The following is a 20576-nucleotide window of genomic DNA, read 5'->3' on the forward strand; positions in this document are numbered from 1 at the left end:
TTGACACCAGATCCGGGCCAGACCTGTCTGCTATGTGGGATATAGTGCTGCAGAACTGTGCACCTCCTCATTCTTTTCCCACATGTTTGCACTGAGTACGAGATGCTCTGTATCCCATTGTACATGTGTACAGTGACAATATTATAATAGTATAATAATAGTATGATGCCATTCCATATTAGATTCCTGATGAATTTGGGTTGTTGTTGTTCAGCCTGTTTCTATGTGCCACTTTGTAACTTTGAGCAAACATCTCAGACTCACCAACATAGCACAGCTAAGTTTTTCCATCAATGTGAGTAATGTTAACTCTGAGTCATGTCTGTAGCCAAGAAAGTGAACGCAGGGTATTAAAAAAGAAAAAAAGGGAGTGGGGGAAGGAGAAAGCTGCTCGCAAGAAAGGTGAGCAGAGCACAACTAAATCGTCATGATTCTAGCATACGTGCCGTTTATATTGTTCATGTTTGGAGTACAAAACTACAGTTTCCTAAATACAGTCACTATTTCTGGCCCCTTTTGTAACTCAAACATGGCATACAAAGAAAATTACATGTAATTAAAATAAAAGCGGAATCTAGCCACAACAGTCTGATTGTGAAATGCAAAGCAGGCATTTTTTTTTTATCGTCATGAAATATCATTTTTTGACTGTTTCTGCAGCTACAGACCACAAATCTTACTCTTTATCTAAACCCCTGTAACTCAGATCCTACTAAACTGAAAGTACATTTGTTTTTTCATTTCTTGCTTTAAACATCTTATATACACGCTGGCCACACGTTGGGCTGGTGTTGGAAACACAGATTTGGGTCCATGTTGCCATGTTAGCATCACACAGTTGCTGCAGACTTGTCAGCTGGACACCCATAATGCAAATCTCCTATTTCAAAACATCCCAGGTTTTCTGCTGGACTGATCTGAGTTCAGTGAACCCAATGTTGTGTTTGAGGTAGCTGAGCGCTGTGACACGGTATGTCATCCTGCTGGAAGCAGTCATCAGAAGACACGGTCGTAGTAAAGAGATGGACATGATCGACAATTCTCAGGCAGGCAGTGGTGTTTGAACGATGCTCAGTTGGTACTAATATTTTACTGAAAATGTGCAAACTGTAGTCTCGGTTTCTCAGTTTGGTCTTCTGCTGCTGTGTCTTGTGCATTCAGAGATGCTCTTCTGCACATCTTGGTTGTAATGAATCTTTATTGGTGTTATTTTTGCCTTCCAGTCAGCTCAAAGCGTTCTCCTCATACATCTGACATCAAGGTGTTTACACCCGCTCACTGGATGCTTTTACCTTCTTCAGGTGATGTCACATTTTGGTCACCTTGACCATGTCAGCACACCTGAGTTGCTGTGATGTGATTGGTTGATTGGTCGTCTTAAAAAGCAGTTGAACAGGTGTATCTGACGAAGTGGCCGCTCACCGGATGTGAGTGAAAAATTATTATAAACCCGGGATGTCGTAGGCATTTGTTTCACCTGCGTTAGTCATATGTCCAAACTCCAAAGAAGGATCATGAGTATTTTCACTCGCTGAAACGTCCTGGAAGCATTTGTTCATCAACTGTTTAATAAATATCTTTTAAAAAAGGGCAGCACAGCCTCATTTCCTTTACTCTGCATTTATAGTCGGCCTATTTTCAGAGAGGAAATTTCCCGCTGCTTCTTCTGAGCAAAGAATGATTATTTACAGCTGAATTTCCTTTTAAGTGAATAAAACTGTAAATGTAATATGTCCTTTGATAGCAAGTTAAGTTTGAGGTTTACTAGATGACATCAGAACTATAGAAAAGTCAGCATGTGTGCGGATCAGGATGAAGAGAATAAAAGCCCTGCTCTGCCAGACAAAGAAGAAAAAGCTACAAAGATGAATATTTTAGAAAATATGACGACACAGTCAAATATTTTACAAAGCCTGAGTTGGAGAAAATATTCCAAAGAGTGTAAAATATGAAATGATCCCAGATTACGTTCATTTCTGGGAATATAATATTTAAATCTTTTCCTTACACAAATACAATAAACATAAATGTTTATGGGCCCAGAGCCGTCATGCTGCTGTTTGAAGTGCTGTCAGATTATCTGATAGATTTGCATGTGTGACTTGTCTCAGTACTTTGCATGATAGCGAGAGAGGAGCGGGCGAGACGGGAGGAGGTGAACACAGAGCCACTGATCAGCTGTTTGTATTAGCAGTTATTCGTCTGTGCGTCGTGCCGGCGGACATAAAGTCACATTCGAGCAAAAGTGAGAAGTGGGTCAAAGTAGCTACAATAAAGTGTACACACAGAAAATAACCAATAAATAATGAATACAGCAGATTTCAGAGCTCATGTTGCTAACACTTGCTATGCTAACTCACACAGTCTAATTTGTTCCAGCTGAGTGAACAAAATCTGCACCGTGCACTCTTTTAACAGCTGACTGAACTCTGTGGTCACTTTAAATAAAGAAATAACATTAAGCTGCTTTTCTGTGTCTTCACATCCATCAACCGTATTAATGCAACATTACCGATTTCCTGTTTGTGCAGCTGAACACATGAACACATTATATTAACACAGCATATCGACTGGTGTGTAACAGAAGTGGATTTCCTAAAGCTGCTCGTGGATCAAGTGGCTCTACAGCGACGAAAAGACAGGTTGTGTTTGTCCTGAGCTGAAAATAAAAGGTTGAGGGCTGTTTCCCATAAACTGTTCAGTGAAGTGAGATTTACAGAGTGCTGGGACAGAAGAAGGCTATCAGCTGCACCTCTGTACAACACGTCTGTTAGTTCTTCAGTTACTGATCCCTAAAGGTTATATTGGGGGATGTTTTTAGGGGAAGCATTTGCCTACATTTACATGTAAGGCTGAGCTGTGACACACTAGACTGTGGTTACAATTGTGGGGTGTGGCAGAAATAAGAGGCCTAAAAGAGGCCTGTGTCTACAACTGAGCCAGATGTCTGGCTGCTGATGGTAAGACCCAGCCATTTTTTGGGAATGACAATTCAGTTAAGCGGGTGTGAATTAACTGGCTCGCTTAACAAACAGCTGAGCTCAGTCAGTGGCTCATTTGTCTTGTGGGCCTGATGTAGAGATCCCAATAGTCTCTCAGTTTACACCACCTCAGCTCAATGAGCTGGCGGCGACGTGAAGAAAAGGTTTCCTGGACTCTGCAATCCTGATCTTTATCAGCGTAACCACAGAACGAGTCAGTGCCAGAGCTGCTCAGGCAAAGGTCTGCAGCACTGCCTAAATATGGATGATGGAAGATGGATGATATGTCACCACTTCCTTGCACTGTGCCAAAGAGAAGCTAAGCGCGTCTTGTAAACGGGCGACTTCAGGTGATATCGGCTCAAACCTGCAATCATTTTGGTTGCAGCTGACATCACAAGCATGAGACTGCAGGACACATGTCACTTCTAGTTTTGCTCCATCTTTAGACAACCTGAACATTTACAAAGCTCGCCTTATTCTGCAGCACATGGATGAAGTCTGTGAGCAGAACTAACAAGCTCCGCCCACAGGACTGATAGAAGAAGCCAGAATGGAAACGCTGAAAACTCTCTGCTGATCCTCTCGTGGCTCCTCGAAGATGGCTCCAATGGTGAGTCTGAACTTTGAAGCCTCAAAGCCTTTGTCTGCTGCCAACTGTGGGTGGAAAGATAAGCTATCAGCTAATTCTTGGATAGCAAGCTGCACCCATAAACCTACTTGTGGTGTGGTCGCAATAACTGACTATCCCGACAGTCCTGGGACTAAAATTTATAGATGAAGAAGCATCTTAGTCACATGGTAGAGTACACCGTACTTTATTATTCCTTGCGAGCTTATTGGGAACCATAACTGTGCTTTATTTATTAGGGGCTCAAACTAGTGACTGAGACAATAAATACACATCGGAAGTGTTTAGTAAGGACACAGATCCAGGGAGCTGGAGGATGTTTTCCCTCTACAGTCTGCAGACATCATTCTGAGACTTTACCCTGCCCGGCCATCAGACAGAATGCAAGGTTAACACACTTCAGCTACATCTATCTTTTAAATACAGTCGAAGAATCAACTATGGAAGCATTTAAAGTAGCGAGCAGCACCCGTCTTCACACACTGCTTCACCTTTCACACCGGAGCAGAGCAGCTGCTGCTGTAAACTGCTGCAAAAACAGCCTTTTAAATGAATAACAGCCAGTTAGTGCAACAAGTAAAGTGCTGCAGCTTCTCTGGACCAGCTCACTCTGCTGTTCATATGAGGAAGAAGGAAAATAACACCAAAAAAATCAAAGTAAAGCATAAAAAAAGGCTTGAAATATTTCACTTTATAAGTAATATAATACAGATTAAATAGAGATTTATTGATCCTCTCGCTGATCAACCACAGACCTGCTCATCAGTCTAAAACACTGAAGCATAAAATCACACGTGACTTAAAAGATGAAATTCACAGTATCACATCTGCACAGACGCTACAGGCCTGCTGTGATGCAGCATTCCACAGTCTTTGTTTAAGCTGTTAATTACTCATCTTATCTGCCCAGAATCCAAGTCAGGATTTGGACTTTGTGCTAACTGGTAAGGAATAGTAAATCCAGGAATGTGTCCAGTTTGTAAGACAGGTAATCAAAGTTTCTGTTTCTTGTCTTCATGAACTTTACCGGAAGGAAAAAGGAAGGAAAAAGAAGCTGTGATCGCCAGTGTTGTAAATTCCCTGAATTATTCCTCCAAGCTACGTCCCTTCAGTCTGATTCTTCACTCTGTGTTTTTTAATAGTGATGAAATGAATTCACTCCAGTGCAGCTCAAATGTGAACACGTCCATCGTGCTCTCGCTGATGTAAAGCAGGCCTGAAACCTGCACACTGGTGACAAACCACACTGTGCAGACCACCTTTAAGCTCCCTTTAAATCCACATGAATTAGTAGTAACTGGGTAGACTGGGGGGGTGGGGCATGAATGGAAGCGATATATAGCTGGGTGTGTTTACAGTCACTCCTGGTCATCCTCTGGTTCTCTGAGGCCCTGACTGTGCATGGTCTTCCCTGTGATCTCCATCAGGGCCTGGGCCTCTGGATCCACATCCAGGATGCTCTTCTTAGCTCCGCCCTCCTCACCCTGTAAAGCAAAATAATAGGTACAGAAAATAAAAACACAGTTTTTAAAGGAAACAGCAGGTTCATGCAGAAGAACTTCAGCTCTCGTGGTGCAGTGCATGCTCTGTGCATGCACTGATCAGCATTAGAGTGCAACAAAATCTCCTCAGTGTGAGTTTGCCATTAGACAAATTCTGCTGTGTGAAATGTTGTACTTTCATATATTATTAATGCAATATACAACTGCACAAAAAGTTAGTGCTCTGTGCATATTAATTACCTTGAAAAATAATTTAGGAAAGTAACATAAAGTGAGATTTGTGGAGTACTAGCACACTGGGCGATAAACTGGTCTGTCTGCTAAACCTGCAGAGTTACTGATCCCTAAAGGTTATTTAGGGGGATGTTTTGATGGGAGGTCTTTGCATACATTTACATGTAAGGCTGAGCTGTGTTGTGACACAGAGACTGTTGGTTACAGTGGTGGGCGTGGCAGAAATAAGAATAAGAGAGACCTAAAAGAGGCCCGTGTTTATGACAAAGCCACCTGACTAACAGCTGTTTGGGTATCACCTTGTTGCTGCACAATATTATTTTATTTCTGTCAAACTGTGCTATCTTTGGTATTACTTGTAGATTCAACAGAAGTAATGGGAACAAATGATGTGTTTTATGACAGGCTGCTAGTGGCAAAGTGCCTAAAAATGTAATTTAAGCATTTAATTTGAAAGAAATCTAAAGAATAACTGTGAAAATGATCAGGTACAGGGAGTGGACAGAAAAAGCCGCCAATGTTCAAAGAAAACATTTGAAAGAGCTTCAAAAAGCCTGGATTGCTCAGGAGTCCTTTAAATTTAAAAGGAATTGCTCCTTGGAAATAAAATATGAAGAAATGAGGGGTGGCTCAAGACTTTTGCACAATATTGTATGCAAGAATACTAAAGAGGAGATTCTGTCTGTTAGTCAGGAACTTTGAAGGAATAATGCATGTTTCCTCTTTGTCCTCTCTGGAGCATCCGAGTGTGTGTGTCTCTGTCGACTTTCTGAAAGTCGACAGAGCCCCTTATAACCCCGTGTGCCTTATGTATGAACTCTGGTTGTGTTTACTGACCTGGAAACGATTTTATGTGCACGGCGCTCTAAAATCTGTCAGATGTTTCAGTACGACTTTGCTAAGCTACGAAGCCGCACCGCTTGATGGATTGTCGGAGCATTGCGGCTATCGTAGGCGGAGCCTCGCGGAGTGATACGTGCTGTGCTTCAACATAATATTACCGTATTGTGTGTGTATAACCTCTTTTTAAGTTTTGTGGATATTATACATGGTTATGCTGAGGATATGTCGGCCAGTTTCCACTTGAAATGCCTTTCGGTTAAACTGTCAGCAAGAAATTTTGCACTGTTAAAATTTTATATAACTTTAATGCAGATAAAAAACAGCTGCTTGTTTAAGTGAAAATACATTGATTTTTTTTTTTGCACTAAAGTTGAGGAGTTGTAAAGCATTTTGTCTCGTGTCAATTATATCGTCAGTTATGTCGTTATCGCAAATTTTCAAATGTATATCATGATAAATATTTTTGTTCATGTCGCCCTGCTCGACTATCCCAGCAATTTTCTTTTGATTAGACATAAAAGCTGCAAACACTAAAAATGGGCTCTAAAGAGAAACTTTAGTTAAGGCCCAAATCACACAAAATGCAAACATGTATTTCTTTGGTTTTAAACTCAATGTTTGACGGAGATGTTGTTTGGCTGTTTGTGTTCAGACAGCCACACATTGTTGGCTCCAGGTACACCGACTAACACCCAGTGTAAACCTTCTGACTCTAGGTCAGCACGGGTCTTTATTTTGCCGAGTTTATAGAAGAATTTGAACAAGTACTCTGACCTCCTCGGGCTCTGGGGGTTTTCCCACAGCCCACACTTCCATGGAGTCCAGAGTGAAGTCTTTGTCTCCAGAGAGCTGAGGGCTGCCATACGTGGTGCACTTGGGTCGTGCCCGGCTATGACCGCGGCCAAAGTCACTATCCAGCCACAGGCCGAAATAGCCGTGCTGACCGCCCATCCCCTGATGAACACCAGACAACACATCTTTATGTCAGTTAACACAAGCAGGTCACACAAAACAAATCATTTAATTTTTCGGGGGCCACTCAGGGACAAATAAATAAATATCGTCTCTTTAGCCGCTGTGTTCAGGAAAACAACCGAGTACTTTTGTATGCTGAAATCTAACCAGCAGGTGAAAGTCAAAGTGAAACACCTGAGAAACCAAAACTGAGCAAGTGGAATAAAACCGACTCCTGTCCAAACGTGGACAGGAGCCGCTGCGTCCACGCTGAGGAACCTATGAAATGTTCAAATGATTTCTAAATGATCAGAAGATGTGCTTAGTTTGTCAGGTCAGGCTGAACATAGCTGCTGTATGAGGTACAGAGCCACATGCTCCTGAGTATTACAGCCTGCTTACTGCACCGCTGAGATGATGATGAGATATTCTGCACTTCTGTGGGACTTTCTGTTGAAACTCTTCTGATTCTGGACAAAATCGAAACTTTTACTCTTTTTAATTCTGCTGTCCAATTATTCGAGTCATCGTTGGCAGATTTCTGTTTACTATCATCTGTAGACCCTCAAATGTCAAAGACAGCGCAGCTCTACATTACACCTGAAGCACAGATACTACACCGTCATTGCACTGTGACAACAACAGGTGACACTGATATCACTGAGTGTAGCTGTTGGATCAGTGAGCCAACACTGCTACCATCAGGTCAGAGATAACCAACGTGCTCAGCACACACCTCAGGAGAATTTTTAGATAAAAGGGTAAAAAACAAAGCTTTTTAAAATTCACTTTCACACAGACTGCTATGTTCCCTAAACCACATACAGCTTCTCTAAAGATATTAAGGCTCTGGTAAAAGTAAGAGGTCATGTGTGAGGATATCTGTGATGAGCACAGGCCCTGAGGAACACTAATAAGTTCTCTCCAGCTGAACGAGTGTGGTCTCACCAGTCCGTTGGGCATGGTCTGCTGGTTCTGATTGAGGTACATGAAGTGTTGGTTGTATCCTGTTGCTGTATAAACTCTCAGTTTGGGGCTCACAGTGAACAGGAAGCATCTGGAGTCACCTGCGCGCACACACACACACACACACACACACACACACACACACACACACACACACACACACACAAATATACAAATTATGAAGATGTGAGAGGAAAGTCAAGGGACAGCCCACAGTATTCAAAGCAGTGGTGTTACTTCCTCAGTGTTTCATTTCATCCGTGTTTTCAGATGAGTCTCTACCTGCTGCCTGACATATTTGTATCTATTAGAGCCGACACACTTTCTTTCTTGTGGTTAATCTTTTACTGAGCTGTAAATCTCATCCGATTACGTACTGCTATGGAGCGCCTTAGAGAAAAACCAAATGATGCTTCAGTGATTTGACATTTACAGATGTCTCAAGATATGCACAGAAAAAAAGTTCTGCAAAGGATGAATAGCAAAGAGGTTTGCGTTTAAAACGCAGCCACGGCTCAGAAGCATAAACAGTAACGCAGCGATTTATTAAGAGCTCTTTGCTCCAAACGAGCAGCAGCTTCTGGGTCAGAAAATGAAGCCAATGCAGAAGAACTGCAGCTCCTCTCGTTAATGCAGACTTCAAAATGAGTCGAGGCCCACAGACTGCCCAAATTCACAACATTTAAAATGCAGACTAAAGAAATCATTTCTCTAATGTTGGTGCCTTCTGGAGCTGTTTTACTGATGACAAGTAATACGGCTCGTTGTTTGATACAGCACCAAAGGTTTTACCAGAGAGAAAGTTATGCATCCATTTAATCCACATTGTCATTGTGATGCTAAAATCCACACGCCAGCAGAGATGTGTTTGATATATTTACATATAAAATATTAAAGGAATATAACAAAATATGTATAAATATTTGTAAAAATTATCTTAGGTGCTTTTTTTTAACGTTTTATAATTTTTAGATTTGCTGTGTTTTTTTCAAATATTGTATCAGTCCAGTTAAGATAAGATGAGATAAGCTTCACCACACATGAGAAATTTGTTTTGTTACAGCAGTAAGTGAACAGTGCAAAGTTACATAGCAAAAATAAAAAAAAACACTGGAATAGGATGAGATGATATGAATAAGAATAAGATACTGTACACAATAGAATAGAATAAAATAAAATACTATATACAACTGAGTAAAATACAACGTTGTTAAAAAAGAATTGCACCTAGTGTTATTGCACATACGGCAAACACACACATCCACATGTGTGGATGTGTGTGTTTGGTCAGCTGTGAAGTCTTTGTTGTGGAGTGTGACAGCAGTGGGGAGCAAAGACCTGCAAAATCAGGTGAGTCAGTGCACTGAAACGTAATTCTAATGAATGAAATATACTTGACAGAGAAATCGACATCATGCCTTCTGGCTGGATGGTGTGGAAAGTTGTGGTGTGGGCTAAGAGGGGTTACATCTTATTAAGTCACGATGTAGATCTTCCACAGACATCTAAATCACGCTTAATATGCACTAACTGGTGTATGCTCTGAATGACAATAAAGTATCGATTCTAATATATTCTATTCTAGACTAGAGAACAGGGGCTTCAGAAAGATGAAGAAATTCAGCTAGAAACAAAGTTTTTATGTGTGGCTTGTTTCATGTGAATCGTGTCTAAACCACAGCATCAAAGAACTTTTAGTTTTCTTTAAAAAAAAGTAACTTCCTGTTCGGCCACTCAAGCCTGTGCAACAGACAGGTATGACTCGAACCCGCGAAGTTAAACACTCACTGATTTTTCTTTTAAATCTGGATGTATTACTTGGTTTTACGACAGTGCCAGCAGCTCTCAAAAACAGGTCACTGTGATTTGTGCGGTCCTTTCTTGTAGGACCACAATCAGAATGATTTATTTCACTTGGCTAAATGTTAGAAAAAAATATTAAAATATTCACTTTGTGGCCTTTTTTACATTTTAGAGGAAACAGGAAAGCTTGGAGAAAAAAATGACATTAATGAAGTAACATCGTGCCAAACCATATATGCATCTGTCTTTTTATATGATTCTGATTACAGAAACTCCCAAATCACCACACTGTTAAATTCTCCCTGAGCGGCTGCATCAGACAATACTACTTAAAGAAGGATCATTTCGAGCTGTGAATCATGCAAAGCTACCCAAATACAGTGCAAGAATAAAAATGAGCACAACAGGTGGACTTCAGCTCTTTTGCAGTGGGAGCACTAGTCTGTGGCATACTTACCCTGAAACTGAGGTTTGACCTCCCAGGTGTGGGAGGCGAAGCCCCCAAAGACCTGCCCCTTGGTGTCTCTGATAAGCAGCAGGGTGGGCCCCTGCTTCATCAGGCCAGCCACCATCCTGGTAAAGCTCTCCCCGTGCAGCCGAGTGGAAAACACAAGCCTCCAGGGGGCGCTGTAGCCATCTGGCAGCTGGTGAGATTAAAGTGACGTGTGGAAGAATATGTGTGACATCTGATGAATGATTTGCTGTTATAATAAAAATCACACTACAACAGAGGAGGTGGATCGGGAGTCTGAAAGGTGACGGAGAACCTGTTCCCCTCTTGTTACTCAGATCACTGAATGTCTTGTTTCGCCACTTTGCATGACTCAGTGCTTTTAGTTCTTGTTATCCCACTAACACTCCCCCTATTCTTCGCAGCTTTCACCGCACTCTGCATGTGCGCTGCTGGAAAGACGAGTAAATGCTGTGCCAAACCCACTGACCAACCCCACTCAAAGACAGCAACTACTGCCCGCTCCACTCTGTTTGTAGTAGAGTATATAAATACAAAAGCATGGTTGCTTGGCACATTCATTTAAATTAATGCACTCCCAGCCTCTCCCTAACCTAAAATGAACTCTACCTAGAAGTTAAAACCAAGTCTTAGCCCTCAAACAGGCCCTTCAGAAGGCGTGCGAACATGAGAGTTGATCGAATTTCTTTTACAACATTTCATATCTTTGATTGTCTGAAGCTCAAACAAGTTCTCAGAGACACAGCCGGACAGGTTCACACACTTGCTTTTGTCTTTGGTTTCCTGTGACAAACTACTTCAATCGCTCACTCGTGAGCAGGCGAGCAGTTCTTGAGAAAGCTGCAAGCCACAATCTCTCCATTCTGCACGGCCATGTTTAGAAGAACACACACACACACACACACACACATTCAGCGAGTACATCTTTTATTGTAAATATTTGGACAGTGATGTACCTTTTGTCATTTTGCCTCTGCACACAGGCCTCTTTCACCTGCATCGATCTCTGTTTGAACCCCCCATATGGAAAAGACTCAGATGTGGCCTACTTCATATAGTGAATCATAGAAGGCTTCTATGATTTACTCATGAAAGCGTTCATACATTGTTTTAGTATCCAAAACATACAAGTTTCATTTATACAATTTTTCAAGAGATCTTATATCTGTTTTCACTCTTGTATGCTTTTCATACAAGTTTCACACAAGACAGATACAAACTTCATAAGATTTATATATATCTTTTCCATATGGGTGTTAAAGCTACATGTTTACCTGTGATCAATATCAGTAAAAGCAGTGAAACAATACAAGACATCTGAGCAAATTCTGATAGACTGGTGGTGATAAATGTGCTGCAATACTTAGTCGATTCATTGATTCTGGTTAATTACAAGGAACACTATGTAGGCGGCTACTTTCTGTTTTAAAAGAAGGCTTTTCCTTGTTTGAACATGAAAGCACCCCGAGCTTTCATAAATATACCAGAGACTCATATTAGAGTTGCAATATTTAATCAAGTAATTCCTTCTCCAATCAACAGAAAAACAGCTTGTAAAAGACTTAAGAGAATAAAAAGGAAGAAGCCAAGAGCTATTTGCTTGTCTTGGTCTCTAAACTTACTACTTGAATGTTTTTCCCGTTTTACTAACATGAAGAACAACATTACAGCAAAATATGGAAGATGCCAGCATGTCTGCAAACACTCGCTCCTGGTCGGTGGCTCGGTCTCAAGCCCTGCGTGACTTGACCTTACAGCGTCTTAGATGCAAACAGGCAAGTTAACGTTACATGATTAGCGGTCATGTGACTGCAAAACCTTAACGGAAGTCTATGGCAAAAACAGCGATCCGATTCGATCTCTAAAAGCTGTCATGACACACTAACAATAACATTTTGTAACTTTTTTTATCAGTCTCGTCTAAGAGGAGACTGATAAAGAAATCGACCCAAATGGCAGATGGCCCCGCCCCTCCCTGAGCCTGGTTCTGCTGGAGGTTTCTTCCTGTTAAAAGGGAGTTTTTCCTTCCCACTGTCGCCAAAGTGCTGCTCATAGGGGCTCATATGATTGTTGGGTTTTCTCTGTATTATTGTAGCGTCTACTTTACAATATAAAGCACCTTGAGGTGACTGTTGTTGTGATTTGGTGCTGTGTAAATAAAATTGAATTGAACTGAATTAAGACGAGAGGATTAACCAGGTAAAGATTGGCCATTAATGAGTGTTTAGTTTCACAGTTCGCTCGAGCCTTCGCTCTGTTTTTTTGGTTGCAGACCTGTGTTATTCAAGTCAGCAAAGTTTCAAGAGTTAATTATCCAACTGACAAAAGCAACTTGAGAAAAATGAAAGTTTGGAGAAACATCTTTGGATAGTTGGAGCCTTGTGAACGTCAATTTCACTTGGCTACATTTGATATGAGTTTGCTGATTTAGGATGACAAAAATCCTAAAATGAGAGAATAATGTCTTGGTGTTGCTCTTACTTGGCACCAGAGATGGGCAGTAATGCGTTACTGTAATCTGATTACTTTTTTCAAGTAACGAGTAAAGTAAGGGATTACGCTGCGTTACTGCGTTACTAAAACCGTGATTTCGTTTGCGAGAGTGTCTCCTCACAATGATGTAAGCGAGCGCGACGTTCGTGACAACAGCTGTGTGCAGATCAACAATGGATCACATATCGAGTGCAGAGAGAGTATGAGCGTGCAGCGTTTAAAGCGTGGAAGTACTGACCTTACTTTGAGTTTGATTCCGTAAAAAGTGACAAAAACATTAGTGTCCGCTGTGCGTGGGAAGAAAACTGCTTTTTACAGCGAAAAAACCCCTAAACGTCCGAGCAAGCTCCGAGTAGCTACGACGTAATGGGAAACTCACAGAGAAACTCGCGGATTCTTCCACTGACCGCGGCACACCTGCACCAGGGTAAACCTCCGCCTGCCCCACTCCTGCTTTACAGGTGAAAATAGAGCAACAGGACCGCTGAGTCTTTGACTTTATTTATTTTCTGCTGTGAGTGTAAACACAAAAAATATTTTCTTTTATGTGCTGGAATGTGCAGAAAATAGGTTTAAATGTTAAACTAATTTCTTTCAGTTAGAGAACGGTGCATATGATTTAATGTTTGCTTGATGCATAAAGTTAAAAGATTAAAACTAATAAAACAAGTTTTAAAAAGAGACTTTTCCATTTGATTACATTTTGTATGATGGATTATGCAGAAAAAGTAGAATTGGGCTGAAAGATCTATCACTTTATCACCTGTTCAGGTTGTAAATCGTGTTTTTAAAAAGTAACTAAGTAACTAATTTCTTTCTAAAACAAGTAATCAGTAAAGTAACAGGATTACTTTTGGGGGAAGTAATTAGTTACTGATTACTTTTTTCAAGTAACTTGGCCAACACTGCTTGGCACCCACCTGTACAGACCACATCAGGTGCAGCCAGTAAAAAGACCTACTTACTGAACATACATACATAGACTGCAAGTGTAGCTACAGCATTACACTTCGTTGTACGTGTACTGTGTACATACAAGTACAATAAAAGGCTATTCTATTCTATTCTATTCTATTCTATTCTATTCAAATAAAGGAAAGATTTGTCGTCTTCACACCGAGAAACAGCTTATTAATGTCACACAGGTATGAGACATCTGAAGCAGCACCAGATAACTGATGTCAAGGTGTAGGTCTCATGTTGGAACTAGAATCGGCTGGATCGCTGCGTTTCTAAAATCTAGAGCACCTGAATACAGTTTATATGTTTGCTGTTTACACTGCAGTAACACAACTAAGTTCTCATTAAACAGAAGTGTAACACCAAAATGTTTCAGGGTGTCTGAAAGTTTTTTGTTTTTTTTGACTCCATAAAAAAGCAAAAAATATGCTGGTATATACTGACCTGTGGAGCCAGAAACATGAGGCTGGGGATGTCCAGTAGACACTTCAGTTCATTCCAAGGCGTCTCCCTGCAGGGGGGCAGCAGGGTCGGGGCTGGCCGGTTGCTCAAAGACACACTCAGTCCCTCAGCTACCAGCAGCTCCAGGTACTGTGATACCTGCTGTACCCTGAAGATCCAGTCTTCCAGACAGGAAACATCACAATCCCCCTCATCTAATGAGAAAAGGGGAAGTAGTAGATTTAAAGTAGATTAAGTCAGAGAAGTAGAAGTCAGAGTTTCTAAAATATTCAAGAACTTCCAAATCAGCTCTACCTGATGGTTTGAGCTCAGAGCACATCTGCTCTGCCAGGAGTTTTACACCCAGGGAGATGTCACCCATCCTCTCTGGCTTCCAGCCCTGCAGGCGTCCTCTGTGGACCAAAATCTGAACTACAGCAGAGACCAGGTCCTGGAGGAACTTTAGTGAAAGAGCAGGAGTGCTGTAAGAAGCACAGACAACAAATGCTGCAGAAACCAACACTACACTCTACTCACCTCCACCACCTGCTCACATGTGACAACCGCTGCCGCCCCTGCCGCATGCTGGGACATGGCCATGACGAGGGGGGCACGTTCTTCTGCAGTTCCCCGCAGAGTGTCTGCAAGGAAGACGATCAACTGCTCTCGGCTGACTCCAGAGGGGCCGGCGTATCCGGCCTTCCCCGAGGCTGTTGGAGCTGCCAGTCCAGGGTCGATGCTGGACATGCACCGGTAGACCCTCCTCACCATCGAGCCCGGTGCCACGCTGCCCACTGATGACTGGGGGAAACAAAATGTTTAAAGAAACCCGGTGACAGAAAGCACCTCTACACCAAGTAGTCAAAGCAGCATAGTCACAAAAACAAATCCTGCCTGATAGGAAAAGCTTAAAGATGTACAAATGGAAAACTGGACTTCTTAAAACATGTGAAACCTGATGTAATGAAGTCGTGATGTTACATAGAAACTATTATTCAGGCTTTTACCTGTTCCATCTGCTGACACACTTTTAAGTCTTATTTTGAAAACATTTAGTACTGCTTCCACAGTCACACCTGCAGCATCTCCAGCGTTATGGTCTTCCCTGCGGCGCCCCCAGCACCACCCTGGAGCTTGTCAAAAACCCCCTCAACCACGGGTCGCTCCTCGGGACGGAAACGGGCCAGCCGCTTCTGCACCACCACACTCTCAGCGTTACCCATGATGTTCTGCAGTCACACACAAAGTACAGCAGAATGGAAATCATCATTGTGTGTATGTACTGCCAGGCAATCGAATCCAATTCAAAGAAAAGCAAAGCAATATTACATTTGAACCAACCTAAAGATAAATCGATATCAATGAAAAGAGGAGCAACGGCTATTTTTTAAACCACTGGGCGAGAGGCGGGGTACACCCTGACAGGTCGCCAGGCAGTCACAGGGCTAAAAGTCGAAGAAGCGAAACCAGGTGATGAGTTTATGGGCTCGCTTAAAGAAGCTAAAATGAAAAGAATTCGATGATACATTTTTAAAACCTCCTGTGAGCCGAGCAAATTAATCAAGTTTAGAAATTAAGAAGAATACATATTATACCAAAGACAAAAATGTAGCTAAGCCTAAATAGTGAAGCCAATGTGCACCTGCAAAGGCGGCAGGGGCGACTCCCATGGTTGCAAAAAGACTTCTGGTTGCATAGAAGTCTAAGGGAAAATCATACTCTGCTCCCTTATGAAGCCACCTGATTAAACACTTTCTGAAGAATTTATGGGCTCAGTCTTCAGAGGCATCATAAAAGGGGGCAGACTACCAAGTTAGGTGGGAGGGGACTGGGCAAGTTCCTAGTTCTTTCTAACCAGGATGACCTCTGAACGGTGAACATCGACACATGTGACAGGACCCGGTTTGCAGGGCTTTGGGACACAATGAGCAGCAGCATTTAGATGCTTTATGATGAACTTAATTGTCTGATTAATAAAACATTATGTTCAGCTGCTTCACTACAGCAGCGTCTCCTGAGATCTCTCCTGGTTAGGCAGATGTGAAAGCGCCACTGTGGGCTCACTAACTGGCTCAGTGAATACGTTGCACTCCCAGTGCTGATTAAGCTTTATCATTTAGTGGTGACTCCATAGTGGCCTGTATATTATGCCCCTCCGATTAATATGAATGGAAAGGACACAACAGCAGAAACGCTAGTTTTTATAATGTAGTCCAGCACACATGGACGGATGGCCCTACACGCGTTTTCTTTCTGTCTTAATCAGCTGCTGATGCCTGAAAACACGTTTAAAATCTTTGTCTTTCTGAAGGCGTTTCTAGATTCCCGAAAAACTCATCCAACCATCCGAGAATAAAAAACAGCAGCTTCACCGAGTAACCTGCGACAGTTTTAACTACTTTCTGTGGACGCGGCCATCTTTGTTTGGACTCAGGAATCGCAGGTGCACCGGGGAAGGAGGACAAAATTACTCTTTATCATTGCATTGACAGGAAAGTTTTTCCACCCGATGATTAGAGGCGTCCTTGGCTATTCTAAAGATACACACAGAGGTGATTTAGCGTTCAAAACGAAGCTAGCCAGGCTACTTTTCATCAGCGGTTAGCTGACACCTGGATGGATGCTGGGGTTAAAGTAACAGAGTCCAGCACTGCTTCATGATTATCCTTCGCCGAAAACGTCGTGTTTGATTAGCGAAGACAGATTTTATGCACCGCGGTCTCCGACAATAACAGTAAATGTGTCCGTGAGGCGCAAACCTTTGAATGAAAAAGCTGCTAAAAGCTTTCCATCCTGTGACAGCAACACTTCCGGGTCTTGCAGGAGCAACAGCCAATGAAAGAACGAAATGTCCACGCGCTCCAGGGAGGGGGCGGAAACAATGCGCGTGAGCAGCCTGGGCGCGTTCAAAGCGTCTCAGGTACAATACTGAAATACCGGAATACCAGTTGTATTCATACAATATTTCTGAACATGATTATCAGATAGATAATACTATATACTCAAAAATAAATGGTATACTATAAATACTATTCGAGCAATTTGTACGACGTACATCATTTTTTAATATTTACATAAAGTGACATGGGTATGATAATATTGAAACATTTATTTTTAGCATTTGTCATATGTGCATATGAAGTGATAAAGTGTAAAATTTGTAGCGTTATGAAAAACCATGTGTGGAGTTTTAAAAAAATATCCCATGAAGGCCATATTTATCCTTGAAAAAACGTCATAATTTCATAGGCAGGAGATGTGACTTTATCAAATGAAAGGAAAGACTTTGTAATACCACATAAATCGGCTTGCATCATATCTCATTTCTTTCAGCACACTCCTACATGAATGTATTACAGAACACAGATCCTGGGGCCCATCACATCAGAGGGCTCCTGGTTTTTAGAATATACATGAAGTAACACAGCTCGATGACAAGACACAAAACAACTATTAAAATCGATAATCAATCCCATAAAGACAAAAAAGAACCACAGGAAGAAGAAAAACAACTACAAAGAGACTCTAAACTCTCAAAATACCCACAAAGAAAATGATACAAAGGTCTCAAGGATATATTTTTTTAAAAAAAGAAAACTCATTCTGCAGTTTCTGTAGTTTCCCTCTTCCTGAAAAACTGAAACAAATAGTAAGTTATTGTCCAGTTTTCGTACTTTTGTCTCAAACCTGAATGTGTGACTCATACACAGTACAGCCCTCATAAAGAGCTTGTATTGTTTTCATGCTCCCGTCCCCTCTTTCACCAGTAGAGGGGCCACGAGAGTAACTAAAGACAGACGGGAAGGTCCTCTGCAGAAACAGCAGGCAGTTGGAAAAATGCCTTTTAAGGGCATAAGATTTGCTGTGTGAGTGCTCGGAGTTGGATGTGTCGCATTGTAATGAGGGCTTTTGAATATGAAGGTGACGCATTGCCATCTGCTTGCGTCACATAAACAGGATATGGTGGCAAAGCAGAGAGTGCAGTATAAGAAGAACCTGAGAGTTAGAAGACCAACCCCGGAGTGCATCCACTGCAATAAAGCCACAGATAACTGGGTCATAAACCTGAATGACTCAGTGAAGTTTTGGTAGCACGAATACTAAATGGAGTTATCATCACTCTTCTGAAGCTCAGCAAAATGAATTAAAGGGGTTCTTAGGCACATTTTCTGGTGGACCTCCACCTGCCTCCATCTGAATTTGAACCTCACTGCCTCTAGGCTTTTGCTTAGTCCTAGAACCACACCTTCCAGATTTTTAGTCTTTCTGCAAGTTTGCTCTCATGTCTGCTTGATTCTGCATTGCTCTACTTCATAGTAAAGACCTACCCACACACATTCACAGTGTGAACTTCTGTTGACTGTAGTGGAACTTAACGGCACCTGCCATAAAGTGTTTAAAGTTGCAAAAACACATTTGGGAAAAGTCAGCAGCGAGTCTTTCTCCAGAAACTGTGTCTGGGTTTCTCAAGAACAGGAAAAAAATCCAAAACCCTTGGTGTGAGCAGTTTCAAGTAGGAAGTATTTGCTTTCTAGTCTCTACATCGACCAATCAAAGGAAGCATGTAACAAGCTCACATTACAGCTCAGCCGAGGGAGACGCCTACTTGTGTAATGTCTATGAGGGCGAGCTTCTTTCTAGGCGGGCGCAGTTCAGCAGAAAGAAAACAGTTTGTACTTCAGAGTTAACGGGGTCTGTGGATCTTTTTACAGTCATGATGTTTGGAAAGAGAAGTTTGATTTTGAGGTGAACTTCAGTCAGGAAGACTCTTACAAATAAACATATAAGTATTAATTATAAATTCAAATAATCTTTGGACGACATGATCCATGTTTCTACAGGGGAAACCAAAAACTGTATTATACCCCCTGTAGCTGCAGCTGATTGATCAAGTAGGGCTTACAACATGTGTATTGTGTCATTCTTTATTGTGTTTCAACACAACAGTGCAGACAGAGTTCTCTAAATAATCCTCTAACAAAGGGAACAGTGGCAAAGTCCAAGCCTTGTTTAGAATTTATACAGCAGCTATTTAAGGCAGCAATCTGCAAAGAGAAATACTACCTTAAACTCTGCAAAGGCCGTAAAGATTGTGTACTCTTATATGCATGCTCATATACTCATATATGTACTCTTATATGCATAACAGAAGCACAAACACAGACAGAAAAGCTGCAGGAATAACTGTCTTTTGGAAAGTTTTCAGAAATATCTTCTTGGACCTAAAAGTGTTTTTGTGATTGATTCTTATAGAAATATATTAAATATAATATACAGACATTTAATGTGATGCAGGATCAGGAGACATTGTAGGCCTGGGTCATGAAAGGATAATACAAACAATGACGCATTTAATTTAAAAAAAAGAAAAAGAAAAAGTGATTTGCTTAAACAAAATCACTTCATGTACTCATTTGTTTCAGTACGACCTGTTTAAGTCAGGAAGTCTCAGTCTGCGTCAGACTTTACAGAGCATTCTTATTCCCAACGCCCAACCATTTATCACATGCGAGGGGATGTTACGCCGTGGGATGAGAATGTGTTGTAGTTTAAGGAAACAAGCTGAACATAAAGTCACAGTTTATGGCTCGCACTTCTCATTTCTCCTGAACTGAGTATCAAACAAGTCTGTACACTTTCTCTGTAAACTCGTGGCTGTTAGTGGTTCGTACCAAATCAATCCTGCCAAAGAGGGACACTAGACAGAGCAGGCCTCACTGGGCTGAAGGGGATGGGTGTGATAGCAGTGGCCTTTTATTTTTTAACAGTTTCATTTTCATATGTTGACAGAAGTTTTCATTTTCCCCAAAATGACTGTTGTTGTCCGCCACAAGCTGCTGTTGGGTCTAAAAGTAGACTAGGAGGCCAGCCCTCTCCTTTGGAACCAGCTCCCAGTTTCTGTACTTTGAAGATTGGATCTAAGGAGCTGGACTTCTTTGAGTTTCTTGAAGAAATGTTTCACTTTTCACCCGAGAAGCTTCTTCGGTTCTTAGACCAAATGGTGGAGAGTCCCTGGTATTTAAACCCTAGTGGGAGTTGTCCCTTAAGAGGGTCGTTGATCCACTGACTCATTACAATTTGAAGATTACAACTTTCCTTTTTAATAAAGCCAATAGTTACAGCTGGATCAGGTCACTCTGAGCTCGGAGTTAAAACATGAAGAGCGATTTCAGTGAACTCTGAGCTGCAGATACAACCACACCAATTACAATTTATAATCTTGGCTCTTTTTATTTTCTGTTTTGTTTCCTCATTTGTCATACTTCATCCGCCTCATACCTCAAGCAGGTACGAAC

The 20576-nt window shown here is 41.6% G+C and overlaps 1 protein-coding gene across 2 annotated transcripts; it reads right to left on the reverse strand.

The window, feature by feature from the left end:
• Window positions 1–3788: 3788 nt before the first annotated feature.
• Window positions 3789–17161, reverse strand: meak7 (MTOR associated protein, eak-7 homolog). Of its 2 annotated transcripts, XM_005748263.2 has the most exons (9): window positions 17040–17161; window positions 15357–15509; window positions 14818–15081; window positions 14596–14740; window positions 14284–14495; window positions 10372–10558; window positions 8094–8212; window positions 6966–7145; window positions 3789–5096 (listed from the first exon to the last, which is right to left on the reverse strand). In XM_005748263.2, exons 2-9 carry the CDS (start codon window positions 15501–15503, stop codon window positions 4971–4973), a joined length of 1380 nt encoding a protein of 459 aa, XP_005748320.1. In that variant the 5' UTR covers window positions 15504–15509; window positions 17040–17161; the 3' UTR covers window positions 3789–4970. The 2 variants fall into 2 exon arrangements, with proteins under 2 accessions (XP_005748320.1, XP_005748322.1); XM_005748265.1 differs by lacking the exons at window positions 15357–15509; window positions 17040–17161 and adding an exon at window positions 15288–15355.
• Between the last annotated feature and the right edge of the window lie 3415 nt (window positions 17162–20576).

This window comes from Pundamilia nyererei, unplaced genomic scaffold (assembly GCF_000239375.1).
Source record: "Pundamilia nyererei isolate P.nyererei 1_Seehausen unplaced genomic scaffold, PunNye1.0 scaffold00218, whole genome shotgun sequence".
NCBI classification, from domain to species: Eukaryota; Metazoa; Chordata; class Actinopteri; order Cichliformes; family Cichlidae; genus Pundamilia; species Pundamilia nyererei.

Excerpts from the sequence above, each read along its gene's own strand:
- meak7 (XM_005748263.2), bottom strand. The coding sequence starts at position 15,503 with ATGGGTAACGCTGAGAGTGTGGTGGTGCAGAAGCGGCTGGCCCGTTTC. Across the intron at positions 15,082-15,356 it reads TAACGCTGGAGATGCTGCAG|TCATCAGTGGGCAGCGTGGC; the intron begins GTGTGACTGTGG and ends TGTTTCCCCCAG. Across the intron at positions 14,741-14,817 it reads CATGTGAGCAGGTGGTGGAG|TTCCTCCAGGACCTGGTCTC; the intron begins GTGAGTAGAGTG and ends CTTTCACTAAAG.